Source organism: Mastigoproctus giganteus, chromosome 11, assembly GCF_048544385.1.
Source record: "Mastigoproctus giganteus isolate SK-2022 chromosome 11, ASM4854438v1, whole genome shotgun sequence".
Taxonomy (NCBI): Eukaryota; Metazoa; Arthropoda; class Arachnida; order Uropygi; family Thelyphonidae; genus Mastigoproctus; species Mastigoproctus giganteus.
In genome coordinates this window covers 13,754,313-13,774,347 of record NC_143585.1, presented here as the reverse complement: position 1 = coordinate 13,774,347, position 20,035 = coordinate 13,754,313, and the positions used below count along the sequence as shown (strand labels likewise).

The 20,035-nt window shown below is 34.4% G+C and overlaps 1 protein-coding gene across 1 annotated transcript in view; it reads right to left on the bottom strand.

Moving 5' to 3' along the window:
- Positions 1-15,462: 15,462 nt before the first annotated feature.
- Positions 15,463-20,035, bottom strand: part of LOC150077728 (sorting nexin-17-like) — a 229,762-nt gene continuing 225,189 nt past the window's right edge. Inside the window, exon 13 of the mRNA XM_090384829.1 lies at positions 15,463-15,608. Within this exon, the coding sequence (XP_090240955.1) occupies positions 15,492-15,608 (117 nt within the window). The 3' untranslated portion in view covers positions 15,463-15,491. The remainder of the gene's footprint in view (positions 15,609-20,035) is intronic.

The following is a 20,035-nucleotide window of genomic DNA, read 5'->3' as shown; positions in this document are numbered from 1 at the left end:
CACAGTTTTTCTTTTCTTAATCAGGGCTGTTCAATAAAGAATGATCATAATTTTTCATGAACAACCATACTTCTTGCTATTTCTAGCTCAGCTGCACAATTTAAGACCAAACCAAGCTGCGTCACATAGTCAACAGTTGACGCATGCGTATAGTGTGATCTTGGTGGTTGGTCAAGTTTACGCCTATCCAGCTTTTCCTATGTAACAATGGACATGACACACACAAGGAGCAGTATGCTGCTCTCAAGAAAACATCAGCTGAAGCACATGAAATGGTAAGAGGTTTATAGTGAATCTATGCTTCCATATAGCACAGCTTGCAGGTGGTTTAGAATGTTTAAAGATGGATGTGATTCAATCACAAAAAATCTGAAGTCCTGCAGTTCCAACCACAAACACTGCTTCAGTAATGAGAGATTGTCATATAACAGTAAGACAACTGGCAGAGATGTTGAGAATATCAGTAGAAAGCATGCACAGTATTCTCTATGACCATTTGCATGTGATACGTGTTTGTGCATGCTGGGTTCCAAGATTACTTGCACATGAGCAAGTTTGCATGGAGGTTTGTCATGAGCTACAACAGATGGTTACTGAAGATGGTGAGGTTCTGCACAAGGTGATAACAGTGGATGAGACATGGCTTCATCATTTCAACCCAGAGGGCAAGCAACAAAGTTGTTTGAAAGTACAGGAATACCTCGTATAGCGCGGGTTTTGCTATAGAGCGCTTTACAAACTGAAAAAAATTTAACTGTGTTATGCACCAATACATTTGACATGTGTGAATGTGTTATAATGCCAGCACGTAGGCCAATGCATTATGGATTCAAGGCCATACTGACTGTTGTCACAACTCCCATTATATACGGACTCTGCTAGCTTTGATAGATTAGTAAACACTCTATATTCCGAGCGGTGAGGTTGTTGATTGTACGTATGCTGTACAAATATTTTTCTGTGTGTATTTTTATTAAAGGTTATTTTTTAAAAATGTTACACCTTTATACGCAAATATGAGTGGAAGGAAGAAATGTAATGGCGCCGAGTGTTCTTCTAGATCCAAACATCGAACGAGGTATGAAAGTTAAGGCAGGCATTGCAAAATGACATTCGATGTTATAAAGAGATGTATGCAGATAAAAAGAAGGAAAAAAAAACTGTGCAAACTAAGCTGATCAGTTATTTTTCAAAATAAAAATACAGTATATACTTCATTTATATTCTTTTAGTATGTACATACTGCAATAAAAATCGTTTGTATTGTATTTACTAGTATTTTTTATTTTTATCATTAGTTTCTTTTTTTGCAAGAATTTCGTGTGCATGAATTTATAGTAAACAAACACATATTTTTGCAACTCGACCCATATAATCAAATTGTCGGAATGCATTACATTAAAATATATACTAATAATACCTCAATCAGCGCAGTTTCACATAGCGCGGTTTTTTTTTGGCACGAATTAACCATGCGATGCGAGGTATTCCTGTATGTTATAGCCAACACTGAAAAAAAAAAAAAAAAAACAAAAGTTGTGAGATCTGCAGAAGAGGCTATGATCATCTCTTTTTTTGACATTCAAGAAATGGTTTACCAGCATATTGTGCCACATCACATTTGTCACAAACAACTACAACTGCAAGCAGGCGGGTGGGTGGGTGGATGCTGCATCACAACAATGAGAGACCTCACACTGCTCATACTGTCACTGAGTACTTGGCCAGTATTATTGTTAAATGTGTTCCTCATCCATTCTACATCCCTGACCTTCACAACCTGTGGCTTTTTTTTATTTCCAAAGTTAAAGGAGCTGGGAGGAAAACATTTCCAGTCATCAGAAGAAGTTGTAAAGACACTGGAGGTGCTTCTCCAATAAATGCCAAAAAATGGCTTCCACCATGTTATTGAAGAATAGCAGAAACATTAAAATAAGTGCATTTCATCAAATGGAGCCTACTTTGAAAAGGACCATCAAAATATGAATGACTAATAAAAAAAAGTATGTTGTGATTAAAAAAAAAAAGTGTTCATGATCATTCTTTATCAAACAAATTTGTAATTATAAAAGTTCACCTTAATGTTAAATTAATCTTTATTAATGATCTTTTATTGGTTACTTGATTAATTATTATTTATATAATCTATTTCATTATTTATTTTTTACTCATTTCCACATCCCTTCATTTCCCAATTTTTATCTGGTAAACTTTTCCTAGAAAAAAAAAATAAATAAATAAAATTGGTGGGAGAGAACTTTTGGTTCAGATGCATTATTAGAAGCACAAATCAACATTCATGCCCACACTCAAAAGCTTGAATTTATTTTATTTATTTTTTATCTCTTTGTATATTCATATTATAAAACCAGCATAACGTCGGCATATAGTGCAATACCATGCTTAGTGATACCCAAGAACTATCTAGTAGTAGTTATTATAAGGAAATTATTATAGACTCGGGATCATATTTCCATATATCTGTCAAGAGCATGATATCAAGTGCTTCTACATATGATTTTGCAAAAGGTATGAATTAAATCCTATATCTTTTTAAAGAGAAGATTCAATCAAGTCTGTAAACAAAACAAGCTTATAAATACCATGTTTCATGGTATTTATAAGCTTGTTTTCAAATTGAAACATAAAACATTTAATGAACACAATACCAGAAACTTGAATCTTTCCCCGACCCCATCAACTTTTTATCAGGTGCAAGGCTTAGCAAGTTTCTCAAAATACTATTTAATTGATTGAGTTCATTTAAGATGAAAAAATTTAAATTAAATTTTTAAACACCAAAAAAGTTAAATTCTGTGGCACACACCACACTGAAAATTTCTGTTCTTCTCTTGGTATGAATCCTCTTTGAGGTGTTCTACAAGCCACTCACCACAACTAAAATACATTTTGTTTATTAAATATTGGCTATCATCTGTTTTAAATTGGCAGCTAACATATCAAATGTTCTTCTTCAGGTTCACCAGGTGAATGACTCAAAGCTCCACAATCAACATCAGTTTCATCAGCTTCTGCAGAGCCTCTATTATAGTACAGGTAAATCTCGATATATGCATTTTCAATCAACATTAGTTTTAGTTAATACAGTCACAAACATTTATACCATTCCTCTATATTGGCTCCCTAAAGTTTAAAATAGTGCATCCGATTATGAAACAAAAAATTTTTAACAATGCAAAAAAAAAAAAAAAAAAAAAGATGTCCGAAAACTGTCACCAGATTGTGCTTTTGCCACTCCATTATAATGCCATAAGCCCAGTTTCACTTAGGCAACCATCCAAGGCAGTGTCAAAGCAGTCTCTTACCATTACTGTATTTCACACTAAGTAATAATTAATATTTTGTAAAAGTTCCCACATCCAAAAGGAAATGTGATATATCATCGATAAGAATAAATGTAAAGTTATTACTTTGGATATGAAACTTGACATTATTAAATGGTTTAATAATGGTCAAAGCAAGACAAGCACTGGCATGGCGCTAGGCCTCAACGAGTCTACAGTATGACTAATTCTGTCCAAATCTAAAGAATACATAAAACAAGGTAAAGTCACATCAACATCTTTTAGTATGCAGCAGAAGTCCTATTTTGGTTGAAATGGAGAATCTGTTAATAACTTGGCTGGAAGATTGCAATCAAAAACGGATTCCAATTGGTACCAACAACATAATGGTAAGAGCACTTAGTCTGTTTTCATCATTCAAAGAAAACAAATTCAAAGGGGATACAACAATATTTTCCCAACAGAGGGTGGTTTTAAAAGTTTAAAGCTCGATCTGGAATGTATAATGTCAAGTTAACAGGGGAAGCAGCAAGTGCCGATAAAGATGCAGCCACCAAATTTCTTGCACGTTTAAAAAAAATAATTACAATGACCGCCAAAAGTGTTGACGAAACTGGCCTTTATTGGAAGAAAATGCCATCTAGAACTTTCTTAGCTAAAGAAGAAGAATCGCAACCTGGTTACAAAGTCTCCAAGGACCGCTTAACTCTTCTGTTGGGAGGAAAGGCTGAAGGTGATTTCAAATTGAAACCTATGCTTATTTATCATTCGCTAAATCAGAGGGCTTTAAGAGGTTGCAACAAAGCATCATTTCCTGATGGCAAATAAAAAGTCATTGGTCATGCAAGCTTTGTTTGAAGACTGGTTTAAGAGTTAGATTTGTCCAGCAGTCAAAAACTATTGCAAGCAAAAATAATCTTACAATTTAAAGCCCTCTTAGTTTTTGAAAATGCCCCTGGCCATCCTACTGCACTGAATGACCTGTGTGAAAATGTAAAAGTAGTATTTTTACCTCCAAATACTATGTCTTTGGGACATAGTGTTTATGCCCTGGTCCATTGGCTACTGCCAATGGACCAGGCCATAATTTCAACTTTCAAGGCCTATTATCTATGAAGAACTTTTGTGCAAGCAATGCAATGCAAGCTATGATGGGGAAAGGTGCAATTTCATCGACTGAATTTTGGAAGAATTTTAACACTAGGCAAGCTATTGAAAATAAATATGAGTCATGGCATGAAGTTATGGGTAGTACAGTGAGGGCTGTGTGAAAACATCTTCTGCCTTACTGTGAAAATGACCTTTGTGGCTTCGAAAATCAAGTTGACACTGTGAAAATATATTAGAGTCATTGGAAAGGATCTTAGCTTTGAAGATGTTGATACCCCTAATGCCAGAGAATGCCTGGATTCGCATTCACAGCCACTCACTGACATGGATCTTATAGAATTGGAGCAACAGCGTGCCTAAGATGAGAAAGAAGAAATTGTGATTGAAAAAGAGGAGTGCGTCTCTAAGGAAATTTCATTAAAGGATCTCGAGTAGATGTTTCAAAATTTGGGAATTGTTAAACAACAAATTATGGATTTAGATCCGAATGTGGAAAGAAGCATGCTAGTTCGCTAAACCCTAGAAAACAGAATTAGCTGCTATCGTAAATTTTATGAAGAGAAAAAGAAGCCTACAACTATTCAAATAACTTCTGAAAAATATTTTTCTAGACAGTACCATATCGTAGCTCATTTCTTTAATAAACGTTTTTTTTAGCTTACTTGCTTTTTGTTATTCTTTATATTTCTATCTATGTGCACAATTATGTATTTTAAAGGCCTAAATTAAGTCTTCTGATTAATGTTCCAAAACATCATGGATGAATTAGAATTTTTTTCAACTGGTTTTTAACTTCGATATATGCAGTTTCAAGAAAACCCCAGGGGCTCACATCTGGTGAGTATGGGCTTGGCACACCCAGGGTCCTGAGCTGGATATCATCATTATTCTCTTTCTTGGTGATTCCCTTCTACTTCTGTCTCTCTCTCTCTCTCTCTCAGGGTAATTCAGAATTTTTTTTTTGCTGGTGCAGCATAAGCCTCAGGCTTCCTTGCACCATATGGCTAATAATAATAATAATATACAGTACACCAGTTGCACGAATTAACCACATATCGAGGTTTTTAACCTGTAGTTGAATATTTATGTCTTATTCTCACAATTTTTTTTCTTTCCCTTCCCATTATTCTCTATAAGATCCATTTCCTATTTGATCCATTAAACACTCCAAATAATCATGCATTTTGTACAAAATAAAGTAAAATTAAACTCCAAAAATTTGAAAAAACAAATCTACAGAAAATGCCAACTTCTCGATAACCCTACACTTGAAAAATTAATATTTGCCATTTCCAGTAAAGCTGCTAATGCAGGTGATTTAACCTTCCTGCAGTTTCAAAACTATCTGGACTGCAGTCATTTTTGACAACAGATGAAGGGGGTATCACCACAAAGTTCTCGTGTATTATGAAAACTAAGCTGGTTACTAATTGTTTTATCTCCACTAATTGTTTTATAACCATGAGAAAAGTTACTTAATAAAATCTGGTTTTCATTATATATACACTATTTGGCTTTTTCAGTAATGAGGAATCTGAAACAGAAACATTTACAAAGGCACTGTATTCACTAATAAAAGAATCCTTTTAAAAATTGGCTCTCATGGCTTTAATTGTAAAGAATAATCTTTCCCAGTAGGCAGCACTACTTTTTTTACCCAGAGAGAAATTTATACTCTGTTTACTGTAAGTTCCAAATGGACTGACTATTGTTTTAATAGAATCATCCTTTTTTTTTTTTTTTTTTTTTACTGTATCACTACTAAAACCTGTTGCTACAGTGTGCATATTAGATGTCACAGAACCAGACAAATATTCCTTTTCACTATTATGGACATCCTTTGCGATATCAGAATTTTGTGATTTACCAACGGCACCACAATAGAGATGAATCTTGATCATCACTCTTCAATTCCTTTTTTAACTGGAATGGTTAAAATATGAATATCATTGGAATGATTACTAGCCAAAGACCATGCTCTTTTTTTCATCTTTTTTATTACAAGAGATTATGTCTACTGCATCACCACTTGCCTGTTTTTCCCTATGAGTATTCTTCTGTTGAACTTTTGACTCATTATCGATTCTTCTTCCCGTACTTATGGTATCGTTACTTCCGAAAACCCGTTTCTGATTGTTTTGAGAATTTGTCTTTGAATATGTTATATAATCTTTCGGTTTGTTTATTGGATTCTCTTCTATAAGATCCACTTCCTTTTCATTCCATTAAACACTGCGAAGAATCACACATTTTGTACAAAATAAAGCAAAATTTAACTCCAAAAATTTGATAAAACAAATCTACAGAAAAACAGAAAATGCCAACTTCTCAATAACCCTCCTTTTTACTATATGCATTTATTATTTTTTACTACATTTCCCTTTCTCTGCCTCTGTCGGGTCAGCCATGAAATATACATCAGCATTCCATATATTAACCGCTGCACTTAACCTGGCTTCCATATACACTCAATCTATAATTTGGTTTCTTTGTATCTAACATGCTATGTATATTTCATGTTACAAACAGAGGCCTTACTTCTTGCTCCATTTCCCTTGGTTTTGACAGATGACCCTTGATGAAGATGTTAAAATCATTGAATTTGCAGCATCAAGTACATTTAATATATTATTTTTACCCTCATTATACAGGTTCCATTGTTTTATTCCATGATTTCGACTTCTGGTTTTAACAGACTAATTACTCTCCCTTTGCCACATTCATTACCTAGTTATATGCTTACCTTGTTACAGCTTAAAAGGAAATCATAATTTAGTTTTCCAGGCATCATGCAAGAGGGCCAATATCAATGTCATCATCATTTGCTAAATCTAAAAACTCATTTAAAACTAAGGGTCAGGTTAGAAATGTCATCTTTACTTGCACAATATTGGTATTAAACTTATAAAGGTCAGTTAAACTGAATTTCAATTAATAGGAATATCAAAGGTAGTATAATTGGAGTTAACAGCATTATCCATGCTGAATGCCCTGGCAGAAGGTATAAACAGGATTGTTTTCTCTATTTTATCTATTCTTGTTGCATTTTTATAAGCTAAAGATGAGGGAGCAAGATATTCAATCTTGCAATGGACAGATTATAGGTATGGCTCCACCAATTACTAAAATTAATGACATGCATTTAAGTAGTTGCAAGAAACTAAAAAAAAAAAAAAAAAAAAAAAAAAAATCTAAATAACTATATACACAAAAACAAGTACAGTAAAATCCCGTTATAACAATATTCATATTTTTAACTAAAATTTCACTATAATGAAAATATTTAAGTCCCAGCTGTCTTTCCTTATTACTACTGCACTTTAAGACAGAATAGAACAGTTCTGATGAAGAATTTAGTACAATGAATTATTTTCACCCAACCTACACTTAAAATGTACCGATTTACAATGAAGGAAAAAAAAAAAAAAAAAAAATCTTTTTGGGAAATTATGATACAGCTGTGGAAATATTATCTTAAAGAGGAGAGAAAAAAATAATTATTACACACTTTACTACATTTGACCTTTCCGAATGATTATTAACCAATTTTTGACTGTTAAAGATGAATTTGCATACTGATGGGGGTGGGGGGGACAACATGTTTCCTGCTGAAATGCAAACTTGCATCCAAACAAACTGCAATTTCTTTGCCTCAAAGAAGATATTCAATTGCAATCAATAAATAAGTGTTTATAAGGAACGGCACAAGAATAACTGAGTCATATCAACACAGTTATGTGAATCATGGCTATGGTGTAAGGAAGCCACAGGCATTTTCTGAACTGGCCAAAAAAAAAAAAAAAAAAAAAAAAAAAAATAGATATGAAAATAGAAATTATGCACTTCCCTCCTCATGTAGTTAACTATCCAGTTGACCTTTGAATTTCTACAAACTGTCAGCTACAACTACCTGCAGGGGCAACTTGTAATCAACAACTTGCTGGCTAAAAGAGAAGTACCTAAAATGTAGTCTAAACCTCTTATCCTGAAATTTGAATTAATGTCCACAGTTCTGAAATTCTTTATAACAGTGAAAATTGTGCCTTTATTCATTTTACTGACCCCTCTCAGGGGCTCATAAACCCCGATCAGGTCCCCTCTAAGATGCCTGGTTGCCAAGCACTGTAGTCCACATAACTGAAATCTTTCCTTGTATGGCTGCAATTCTGCCCATTTCACCACGTGAGCAGCCTGTCTTTGGACCTTTTCAAAAACCTCAAATGTATATTTTCAGATGAGGTCTCGATATTTAGCCACAGTATGCCAAATGCAGTCATACAATTACCTTATACAGTAGGTTTATGACCTCTCTATCTTTACACGATAATGTTTGACAAATCATCGATAGGACACCGTGGGCTTTCCTGGCCCCCTGTTTACGCTGGTCAGGAAACTTTATATCTGTGGGTATCATAATCCCCACATCCCTTTCTTCCTCTGCTGTATTTAATTCAACTCCACCAAATGCATAACTTATTTAGGAGTATTCCCCAAGTGTATGAACTTACATTTTGCTGCCACTTCTCTGGTCATTCTTGAAGACTGTCCAAATCATCCTGAAGGAGTACTGTTTGGCACTGATCATTTAATGATTGCATAATCTTCACGTCATCTGCATGTTTTGATATCACGCCCTTTATCTCTTTGTTAATATTGTTTATGAATATCATAAACAACAGTGGTCCAAGAATTGATCCTTGGGATACTCCACTTCTCACCCTGCAGTACATCTTAGAATATTTCCAGTAATCCCAACATGTTCCAACTTATACAGCAGCCTCTTAGGAGGGACTGAGTCAAAGGCTTTGATAACATCCAAGTAAACTATGTCAAAATTGTTCCCTATATCCAGCTCATGAGTAACTGTATCAAAATAGCTTACTAGGTTAGATAAACATGAATTTCCTTAAAACCATGTTGGGTGTCCTTCAGAACACCATTTCTTTCTAAATTTCCCTGGGTTGAACTCTTAATCATTGCTTATAAGATTTTTCCTACCACTAAAGTCAGACAAAGCAGTTTGTAGTTAGACTTCACTCTTAGAACCATCTTTACATATTGGCGATATGTTGGCACTTTTCCAATCCAAAGGAATCTTCCCCAAATCCAATTATGACTCATAATTAACCCCACTGGTTCAATACACTCTCTGGCCATCTTCCTCAAAATTCTTGGAGTGTTTTACTTTCATTTAGGCTTGAAAGTTTTTCTAATAAACAGCCATCTAATTTCGAAATCACTAATTTCATATCAACCAGACTCACTTGCACAGCATCTCCTCAGCACAAAGGTACTTTTGTTAATAAAGTACCTACTCAATTTATCAGCAACATCACCTGAGCAATCTAAGACTTGTCCACATCCAATTCATTTCCTTCTTTTTCTTTGTATTCACATAGATGAAAAATTGCTTGTCCCCATTCTTTCCTCTCCTGGCCAGTGCATTCTCATAGGCAGTCTTGACTTCCCTATCCTTATCTGTGATACTATTGTTTGTTATTTGATTTTTAGGAGCATTAGCAACTAAGGCCATATTGCTCCGGGATATGCGGTGGTCATTCCCTGACCTTTCTGCATCCTCCGTATTTGGTGGTGACGGGCTAGAACCCCGGTCTAATCAAGAAGCGTGTGTTACGCACTGCTGCTCCTTCCCACCTGGCTACGGAGGCGCCTTGTGATACTATTACAGATTAAATTGTAGTTGTTGTAGGCTTCAGTACTTTTCATCACTCTATAACTTTCTAACCTTCCCATGCTATCTTTTTTCTATTCTGTTAGACTTGCCAGCACTGTATTCATCAATCTTGGCATCCTCCTTGTTTTTTTTGTTTTTTTTGGTAGTTGTTTTGGCGCATCGGCTTCTGTGGCCATAATGCACCTCCCAAGGTTTTTGCAGTACTTTGATCCAAGCCCGAGGTGGGATTCGAACCCGCAACCTTTGGGTTGCTAGGCAGGTACTTTACCCACCCGGCTAGCCCGGTCGGCCATCCTACTTGTGTTATCTTTCTTAATGGTATATGTGCATTCATGGCTTCCATGATTATTCCTTTGAAGGTATTCTGTGATTCTGATGTATTCACCCAATTAATAGATGCCTTAAACTGTCATAGGTCCCTTTTCCAAAATTAAAAACCAGTGTCTTTATCTTTAACTACTTCAATATCTTTCATCTTCCCCCAATTAATGACTGTGTGATCACTACCTGTGAATGGTTCCTGTACTTTAAGCTGTGTGATATGTCATTTTAATTGTGAGTAATGATGATGGCAAGAATATTCTCACCCCTAGTATTTTCTCTAACATGCTTACTAGTACAAATAATAATCATCTAGTGTATTTAAAAAAATTTTTCCAATGGCGAGTTTCCATCTCACTTATTCAAATCAATCTGGGACAGATTAAAGTAACCCAACATAAGAGATCTGCACTTGCTTGCCCCTTCCAACTGCATGTAGAAACTCTCATCATACTCTTCACAATCTTCTGGTCTATAGATTACTTCCACTCTCATCATACCTTTGCTTCTAACTAAATTGCACCACACAGATTCTATGCTGGCAGAAATAATTTCAGACTCAGTAGCTCTTTACATGCTCAAACTGCTTTTGATAAGAACTTCATTCCACCACCCTTTTATCTTCCCTATCTTTCCTAAATATATTATACATACCGTAGCAGAACCATCATTCCCAATTTCCGGGTGGCACCACCTTTCTGTTAGCACTATTATGTCAGCATTAGTTGTCTTAAACAGGAGTTTGAATTCAGCTATTTTATTGATAACACTCTTGATATTACTGTAGATGCAGTTAAAAGAGTAAGTATTCTGCTAGAGTTTACCACTCTGACACATCCCTTGAAATTATTTAGGCTTGTTTCCCTAGCTTCATCTTCTCGCTCATTTGAAATGTTGCTGCCTTCAGAACAACTTGCCAGCACCGGCTGTTGCAGTAACAAACAAGGATTCATGAGATGAATGTGAACATTACTTTGACCCATATCATTGTGGATCTATATTACCATTTTCCACTCTAACTAGAAGTTTCCCCGAACCCATAAGGTATCCACAATGATATTGGCAAAAATTCTTGCACCACCTTTATTCAAAGGAATACCATCTCTACAAAACAGATATTGCTTACATATAAGTGTGGACCACGCTGATAAAAATTTCCCCCAGAGCCTTGCAGATTCCCTCAAAGTCTATAAAATCCTTAATAACTCATGTTAATAAGTGAAAAGAAACGATAAGTTGTATCTACTGTACAACATTTATGAGTGTATTGCATTTCTTATAAATAAATATGGTTTCAAAATTAGAGAGAAAAAAAAAAAAAAAAAATAATAAATTTGTAGTACACACATTTCACTGCTTTATTTATTACTGATTTTACAGTTGATATTTAAGTAAAATAAAGCATTTATTGCTATTATTACTATTTACTTATACAAATAACGATCCTTTTAAAATAATTTTCAGTGATATTCATTACAACGAAATTTCAGTACAACCAAGCGATTCTTTCATCCCCAAGAAGTTCACTGTAACGGGATTTTATTGTAATACATGCATTTTCTTGTATGCTCCAATCAAATATACACAGAACAGTAGATGAATAAAATAAATATAATAATTTAATTCCAAACTGTATACTATAAAATACAAATACTGTGTAGAGTTTTTGAAAGATTAAAATTAAAACCTGTCAACACAAGTGCAGAATTATTCAATCATTATAAACTGTATTAGTATCTTATGATAGCAGCTTCATGAGTGCAGGAAAAACCAAGTGATGATGGGAAATCTGGGGTCATATGATAAATGCAAAACCCCAAACAATAAAAAAAAAAAAAAAAAAAAAAAAAAAAAAATCACAAATGAAAATTTGTGTAATTGAGTAAACACCAAGGATTATTGTATTATACTCCTACTCAGGGTGCTTGAATAGGAGTATTGTACTATAGTCCTACTCAAGGCACCCTTTCCTTTTCCTTTCCACAGTTCAACATCACTCTGCAGTAACAAGATTTCAAAACTAAAGTGCTTCACCTATTCATTACTGTTAATGTTAACCTTGATGATATATGAAGAGCCTTAAGCCAGTAGTGATGTTGTTGGACTCCTGCTGAATCTATAATACAGGCATTTGTGTTTTTATAGTGTTTGAATCATCAAGTGACCATGGATTCCTATCAGCATCTTGTGTTTATCCTGTACTTGAAGTTGTGGCAACTGTTGTGTCATACAGTTGATAAAGATAGAATAACTTTGTCAAATGATCTTGTGATTGGAGGTTTTTATTTTTATTCTTTACTGCCCCATAGTTATATTTTTCAGTACACAGTTTTTCATATTAAAGTAGCATATTTATTTTATTACCATTTACAATTCTGCATAGTCTGGGTGGAGAATTCAATTTCTTTTTTTTTTTTTTTTATGGACATGAAACAAGAAAGAATTGTACAAGACATTACTTCAAATATAGCAAACATCCTAAATGCAAAGTAAATTAAACAAACCAATCTAAAAACTCAGTGACTAAGACAAAATGTTATTAAAAATATGACAACAGCACAAAATCTTAATGCTTAGGTACTATCTTCAATTTTTAAAATCACTTATGAAAAATTATTTCATAACTAACACAACAAAAAAAAAATTTTTTTTAAGACTAAAATTTGAAAATAACTAAAAATGAATTCAAAGAACTTTTAGAACTGAACACAATCAAACCTCTCAGATCTGGCATACTCTGGACCTGATTCTTGATGGGCTTATAACTACCCAAAAATCCAAAAAATCACAAGTGTACATTAAAAAAAGTGAAAACTGATGCATTTCTTTAGTGTAATTTATTCTACGTGGTTTATATTTCATATAAAAGCAACAAATATTGCAATAAAAATAAATTTGTCCCCATACAAAAAATTCACAAAAAAATATACTGTACAGTTGCTAAAATGGTGAAGGTTTTGCATAATTGCTTCACTTAAATCACACTGTGTAGTCTCTTCGACCTTGGCCATGACTGATAATGATGTGTTTGCATTATGAAACATCACAATCATTTGGTTCAAAATCCTCTGGGCTACTTGCTTTTTTGTTTAGGCAGCACATTAAGGGCAGTATAGGTCAGTACAGGCATTTCTGAAATTCCACGCTGAACAATCTTTGAATTCAATCCCTCTCCTTTCCAGTCAAATACAGATTGATGAAAGTTGCTGTGCTTAAATTATCATATTTTAAAATTATGAAAATTTAAATATTTTAAATATTGTTTAGAGCAGTGTTTCTCAACCTTTTTTGTTCACATACCCACAAAGAACCACGTTCTTATTTTTGTAACCCCATATGTCTACTATATTTTACTACAGCACAAAACATGCTTAAGTTAAAAATCAGATAAATCATCAATTCTGATGAATCATCGCTTAGCTTAATAATGGCAATAGTGTAATTACTACAGAATATATTAAGTAAAAAATATGTTTCAATTGTTCCAAAATATATTTTTTTTCTTGTTAATCTCTCATGTACCCCCTGGGGAGCTGACGCATATCCCCAGTGGAATAATGCTGGTTTAGAGTATTCGGTGAATGAATTACATTGACCTAATGCTTCAGCTAATAATTACAGCTTCTTTTTTTTTTTTTCTGTATTTTTGTGTAGCTCTGAGTGAGGACTCAAACTCTAAGCTATCATACCTAATTATCATCATCAATCTTATTCACAAATAGTAATAAACAATCCAAAGAGCTTCTAACAAAGTTCTTCAGGTCACAAATTAATTATAGCAATGTTGACATGCCTTAATTCCAAAACAGCTGTACTGCAGTTAATGTATTAGCTTCAAATTGGTCGAAGCACTATAAAAATTTATGGCTCTGAACCGAAATCTCCACTCTGTGCAATCATTTCCAACATGCTACTTATGGCAAATAGCCAACCTAAGAACTAAATTTGTCAATTCTCCTTTGATAAATTTTCTTCAATTGCCCCTAATCCTAAAAATAACTGGAAAATGAACATGGGAAGAACAGAGACTGCAGGATATGAGAGGTTCAACTATCTATTACAAAAATAAAAAATAATAATAATAAAATAAAAAAATAAAAAAAATAAGTCCATGTTTGCTGTAACTGCTGATTTAATTTAGGAATAAGAATCCCATATAACCATGAACATTTAACAGACAAACATAACAACATGTGATACTTTAGCTTTTATAAAATATTGCTAAAGCATTTTTAGTGAAACTAATCCTAAAGAGCTGCCCATTTTAAGAATATAAAGGTTCCTTTCAATCACATGTAAATAGAAACAAATGCATTTACTGCAATATACACGAGCATAAAAAGATATTGGTACTATGAGTTTCTAAAAAGAACATTATACATAAAAGAATATTTTAAATGCACCTCACATGGCATAAATTATTAGTTTTTTCCTTACTTTCTTTCTTTTCTTTTATTTTTTTTTGTCTTTCAGATGTAAGAATTTTTTTTTTTTTTCCTGAAATATTTAAAACTTAACATTCAGTTCAACAATAGCATCATACAGTTAATTTGGTCCTGATAAGCATTTTTCATCATAGAAACAATTATACAAAATTTGCTGTACAACTCATATCTGTACAATGTCATTGAAAAATAGTTCAACATTTCAAAAAGAAATGTTCTGAATTTATAACAAACTGAGCAGTATATTTTATCCTCGACTTGGCACACCACTATTACTTACTTTAAAATGAATTATAATCCTTTCATGGAAAAGTGGGTAACATCTTCATCCAGGAAGAGTTAACATTTTGGAAGTATCAGGAAGATTGGTAATTATCTATCCTGTAAATAATGGCATTTTACATCCACACAAGTTTCTGAGCTTATGTTGGAAGCCCACTGTAGAAAAGACAGTATTAAAAAATACCTTTCTAAATTAAAATATGATAAAGAACATTGAAAAGGAAGCCATTGGCAAGTTTTGATAAAATCCAGCAAAATTTCCTGAAAAAAGTCACAGTGGTAACTAGTGGAAACCCTCGATAGTTAAAACATGCAAATGGTCTCTGGCACAGTTCAAAGGTCATCATCTCCTATTCCTTCAAATGCATAATTTTCAACTAGAGATTTAGGAGACGTTGCACCACTGCTTCCTCTTCTTGATGCCTTCACTGACACAGATGCTAATTTTTCCTGTGAATCAAAATAACTTTTCAGCAAAATGATATGCATAAGTTATTCCAAAATAAAGAATGAAACTTGGCTTCAATAGGGAAATAAATAAATAAATAAATAATTGAAAATTGAAACTTTTTATATTAAGAAACTTGACTTCATTTCAGAACCAAGATTAAAATGAAGTTTCAATTTAAGATATAAATAAAAAGTTTGGTAGAATAATAACAATTAATATCAAGAAGAGAGGAGTTTGTTTAAAACAATTATCTGTATATAAAAAAAAAAAAAAAGCTGACTTCATTGGCTGGTTGAAAAATAATGTTTCTTTTACTTCATTAGCTGGTTTGACTGTTGATGATCCTGCTCAGATAGCAAACGGACTCAATGAGTATTTTGCATTTACATTCACACATGAATAGTTATTACGGATTGATAATGCCAGAAGGTTATCAAATTGTAGCAGGGTGCTTAACGATTTTGTAATAACTGAGAGCAAAGTGGAAGAGAAATTGTTAAAGTTAAACATAAGAAAGGCACCTGGGGTGGATGGGATCTATACAGTTATATTAAAGGAGGCAGCAAAGGAACTAAACAAACCCTTATCCATAATTATGAGAGCATCCTTGAACTTAGGGGAGGTCCCCACGGACTGAAGATGTGCAAATGTATCTCCAATTCACAAAGGGGGATCGAAGGGTGACACAAGTAATTACAGACCAGTTAGTTTAACTTCTGTTCCGGGTAAAATAATGGAGCCACTGGTTAAAGATGCACTGCAGCATCATCTAAACAAGACTGGAGGAATAATTCAGACACAGCATGGGTTTGTTAAGGGAAAGTCTTGTCTGACAAATTTGATTGTATATTATGATATGGTTACAAAGGAATTAGATGAAAAAATTATTTTGATATCATATACTTGGAAGACTACTATACAAATTGGAGCAGAATGGTATTAAGGGTAAGTCGCTACAATGGATAAAAGGATGGTTGAGTGGGAGAAGACAGAGGGTGATAATCAATGGATGCTGCACTTTGTGGACTAATGTTATTAGTGGAGTCCCACAGGGTTCTGTGTTGGGTCCATTGTTGTTTTGTATATTTATCAATGGTATTAATGATTCCAATGATAAATTCCAAAGGATTATTCCAGTGATACTGGAATTCAAAAGTACATCACCAAGGGTGTCAAGGTTAATACTCAAGATTTCTAAGAGGTACAAGCTAAAGATTATAATGATTTATGCACCAACATCGAGCCATGATGATGAAGAGGTTGAAGAAATGTACACCGAAATTGAGTGTCTTCTAGATGAGCAGAAAACCCACTACACTATTATTATGGGGGACTTCAATGTTAAGGTTGGAAAAAGGCAAAACAGTGCATAAAGAGGAACTATAGGAAATTTTGTAATTGGTGAAAGAAATAAAAGAGGTGAAAGACTTGTGGAATTTGCAGAATCTCAAGGAATGTCAGTAATGAACACTTTTTTCAAGAAAAGGGTGAACAGAAAGTGGACATGGAAGAGTCCAAATGGATTAACAACTAATGAAATTGACTTCATCCTCACTAACAGAAGATATATTGTGAATGATGTTACTGTCCTGAATAAGGTAAATGTTGGAAGTGATCACAGAATGGTAAGATGTACACTTGATATAGATGTACGAAAGGAAAGGAAAAAACTGACTCGAGTAAATAATACAAAGGTCTTTGAAATAACAGAGGAGGAGAAAAAGCAGTATGTACTGGAACTTAAGAACAAGTTTGAGCTTCTGCAGACTGCTCAGGACCAAGATATTGACGAGGAATATTACAACTTTCTGAAAGTGATAAAGCCCAAGAAACCTATAGGGAAACAGAAATCCAAAGAAGAAAAAATTAGTCAAGAAACACTTGCCATGATGAACCGAAGACGACAAATGAAGAGCAAGAAAAACACTGACAGGGAGAAAATTGAGTATACTGAGTTATGCAAAGCCATTAGAAAGAGACTCAGAGACGACATAAGAAGATTTAACACAAGAAAAGTAGAACAAGCATTAAGGGAAGACAAAGGATTTAAATCAGCAGCCATGAGCAGTAATACAGAAAGACAAATGATACTGAAACTGAAGAATAGCGATGGTGTACTTATAAACAGCAGAGAAGGCATAATTCAAATAGCAGAAGACTACTATAGAGAATTATACAAGGAGCGAGGGAATGATACCAGCAGTGGGGAAGATGGATTGCAAAGTAGCAACACATACGACATACCCGATATTCTTCCTGATGAGGTAGAACATGCATTGAAGAAAATGAAGAATCGGAAAGCCCCTGGGGAAGATGAAGTTACTGTAGAGTTGTTAAAATTGGGAGGAAGAGACATAACACAAAAACTGGCAAGGCTCTTCACAAAGTGCATTAGAAAAGGTGTGACGCCTAAGCAGTGGAATAATGCAATCATAGTTTTGCTGCATAAGAAAGGAGATAAATCCGAAATTGGAAATTATAGACCAATTAGCTTGTTATCCCACATCTACAAGTTGTTCACAAGGGTCATTACTAACAGATTAGAAAGAATACTCCATGAGAATCAACCGAAAGAGCAAGCAGGCTTTAGGACAGGATTCTCAACTATCATCTTCACGTAATATCACAGCTAATGGAGAAAGCAAATGAATATAAAACACCATTATGCCTCGCATTTGTGGATTATGAAAAGGCATTTGACTCCATACAGCATAAGGCAATGTTTTGGGCACTGGAAAGACAAGGCATAGATACCCCATATATTATGATTTTGAAGAAAATATATGAGAGTGCTACCTCCTTTATTAGACTAGTCAAAGACAGTAGCAAATTTAAAATCGAGAAAGGAGTTCGACAAGGAGACACAATATCTCCGAAGCTGTTTACTGCTGCCCTTGAGGAAGCTTTCAGAAGATTAGACTGGTCACAGAAAGGAGTAATGTGAACGGAGAGTACCTAAACCACTTACGATTTGCAGATGACATTGTGGTCATAAGCCACGATCCCAAAGAATTAGAGGAAAATCTTAATCAGTTATGCACAGTTAGTAAGGATTTTGGACTAAAGATGAATATGGCTAAAACAAAAGTAATGATGAACAAGTATGCCACAGAAAGGGAAATAAGGATTGAAGGAGCAGTAATTGAAAAGGTGGAGTCATATACTTATCTGGGACAAGTTATTAGCTGTAATAATGATAAATGGCTGGAAGTCAAGAGAAGAATAAATTTTTGATGGATAGCATTCAGGAAATATAGTCACATACTGAAGAGCAATATCCCAGTTTGTCTGAAACGTAAAATAATGAATCAATGTATACTCCCCACCATGACTTATGGAAGTGAAACTTGGGCCCTCACCAAAAGAATGGAAGAGAAGCTGAGAACTACACAGTGAAGAATAGAACGAATTATACTGGGAATCAGACTGTTAGATAAGAAGAGAAACACATGGATTATGCACAAACTCAAGTAAAGGACATTCTTATCAAAACTAAAGAACTAAAATGGTCTTGGGCAGGACACATAGCTCGAAGACATGATGACAGATGGACAAAGAAAATAACAGAATGGTACCCAATAGGAGCTAGAAGAAAACCTGGAAGACAAAGGTGGAGATGGATAGATGAAATTCATGAGTTTTTGAGTAGTAAATGGATGGCAAGTGCTCAAAACAGAAGGAACTGGAAAGTTGCTGGAGAGGCCTTCATCCTGCAGTGGATTGAAAATGGCTGATGATGATAAAAGTATATTGCACAATCGCTGGAGGCAGCATTTAAACCTGCAACATTTATTTCTTAGGAAAGTACATTACTCATTGGACCAATTCATCAGTATGAGTAAATAGCTAATAATCATAAATAATCTATTATAAATAGCAATACTATAGTCACAAATAACAATTACTTGCAACATAAAACAAATAACCTAAATTTCTCTACAAAATAACTTTTGAAATGCCCTTTATATAATAAGGCGCCTCCGTAGCCAGGTGGGCAGGAGCAGCAGTGCATAGCACACACTTCTTGATTAGACCGGGGTTCGAGCCCGTGACCACCAAATACGGAGGATGCGGAAAGGTCAGGGAATGACCACCGCATATCCCGGAGCAATATGGCCTTAGTTGCTAATGCTCCTAAAAACCAAATAACAAACAAACAAACTTTATATAATATAATGTAATCTAACATAACTTCCCACATCACCCATGTCCATACCCCCTTATGTGAGTAGTCTAAGCAAGAGGAAAAATTTCACTAGTACTGAGCTTACTCATTCCATTCAGAGCCTTAAACACTTCAATCAGATCTCACAGGTGTCTCGTTTCCACACACTGCAATTTTCAAAAGTGAAGACTTTCCTTAAGAGTACCCTTTTTTGCTCCCCTCACGTATTGCTCTTCTCTGCCTGGTGAGTATGGGCTTGGC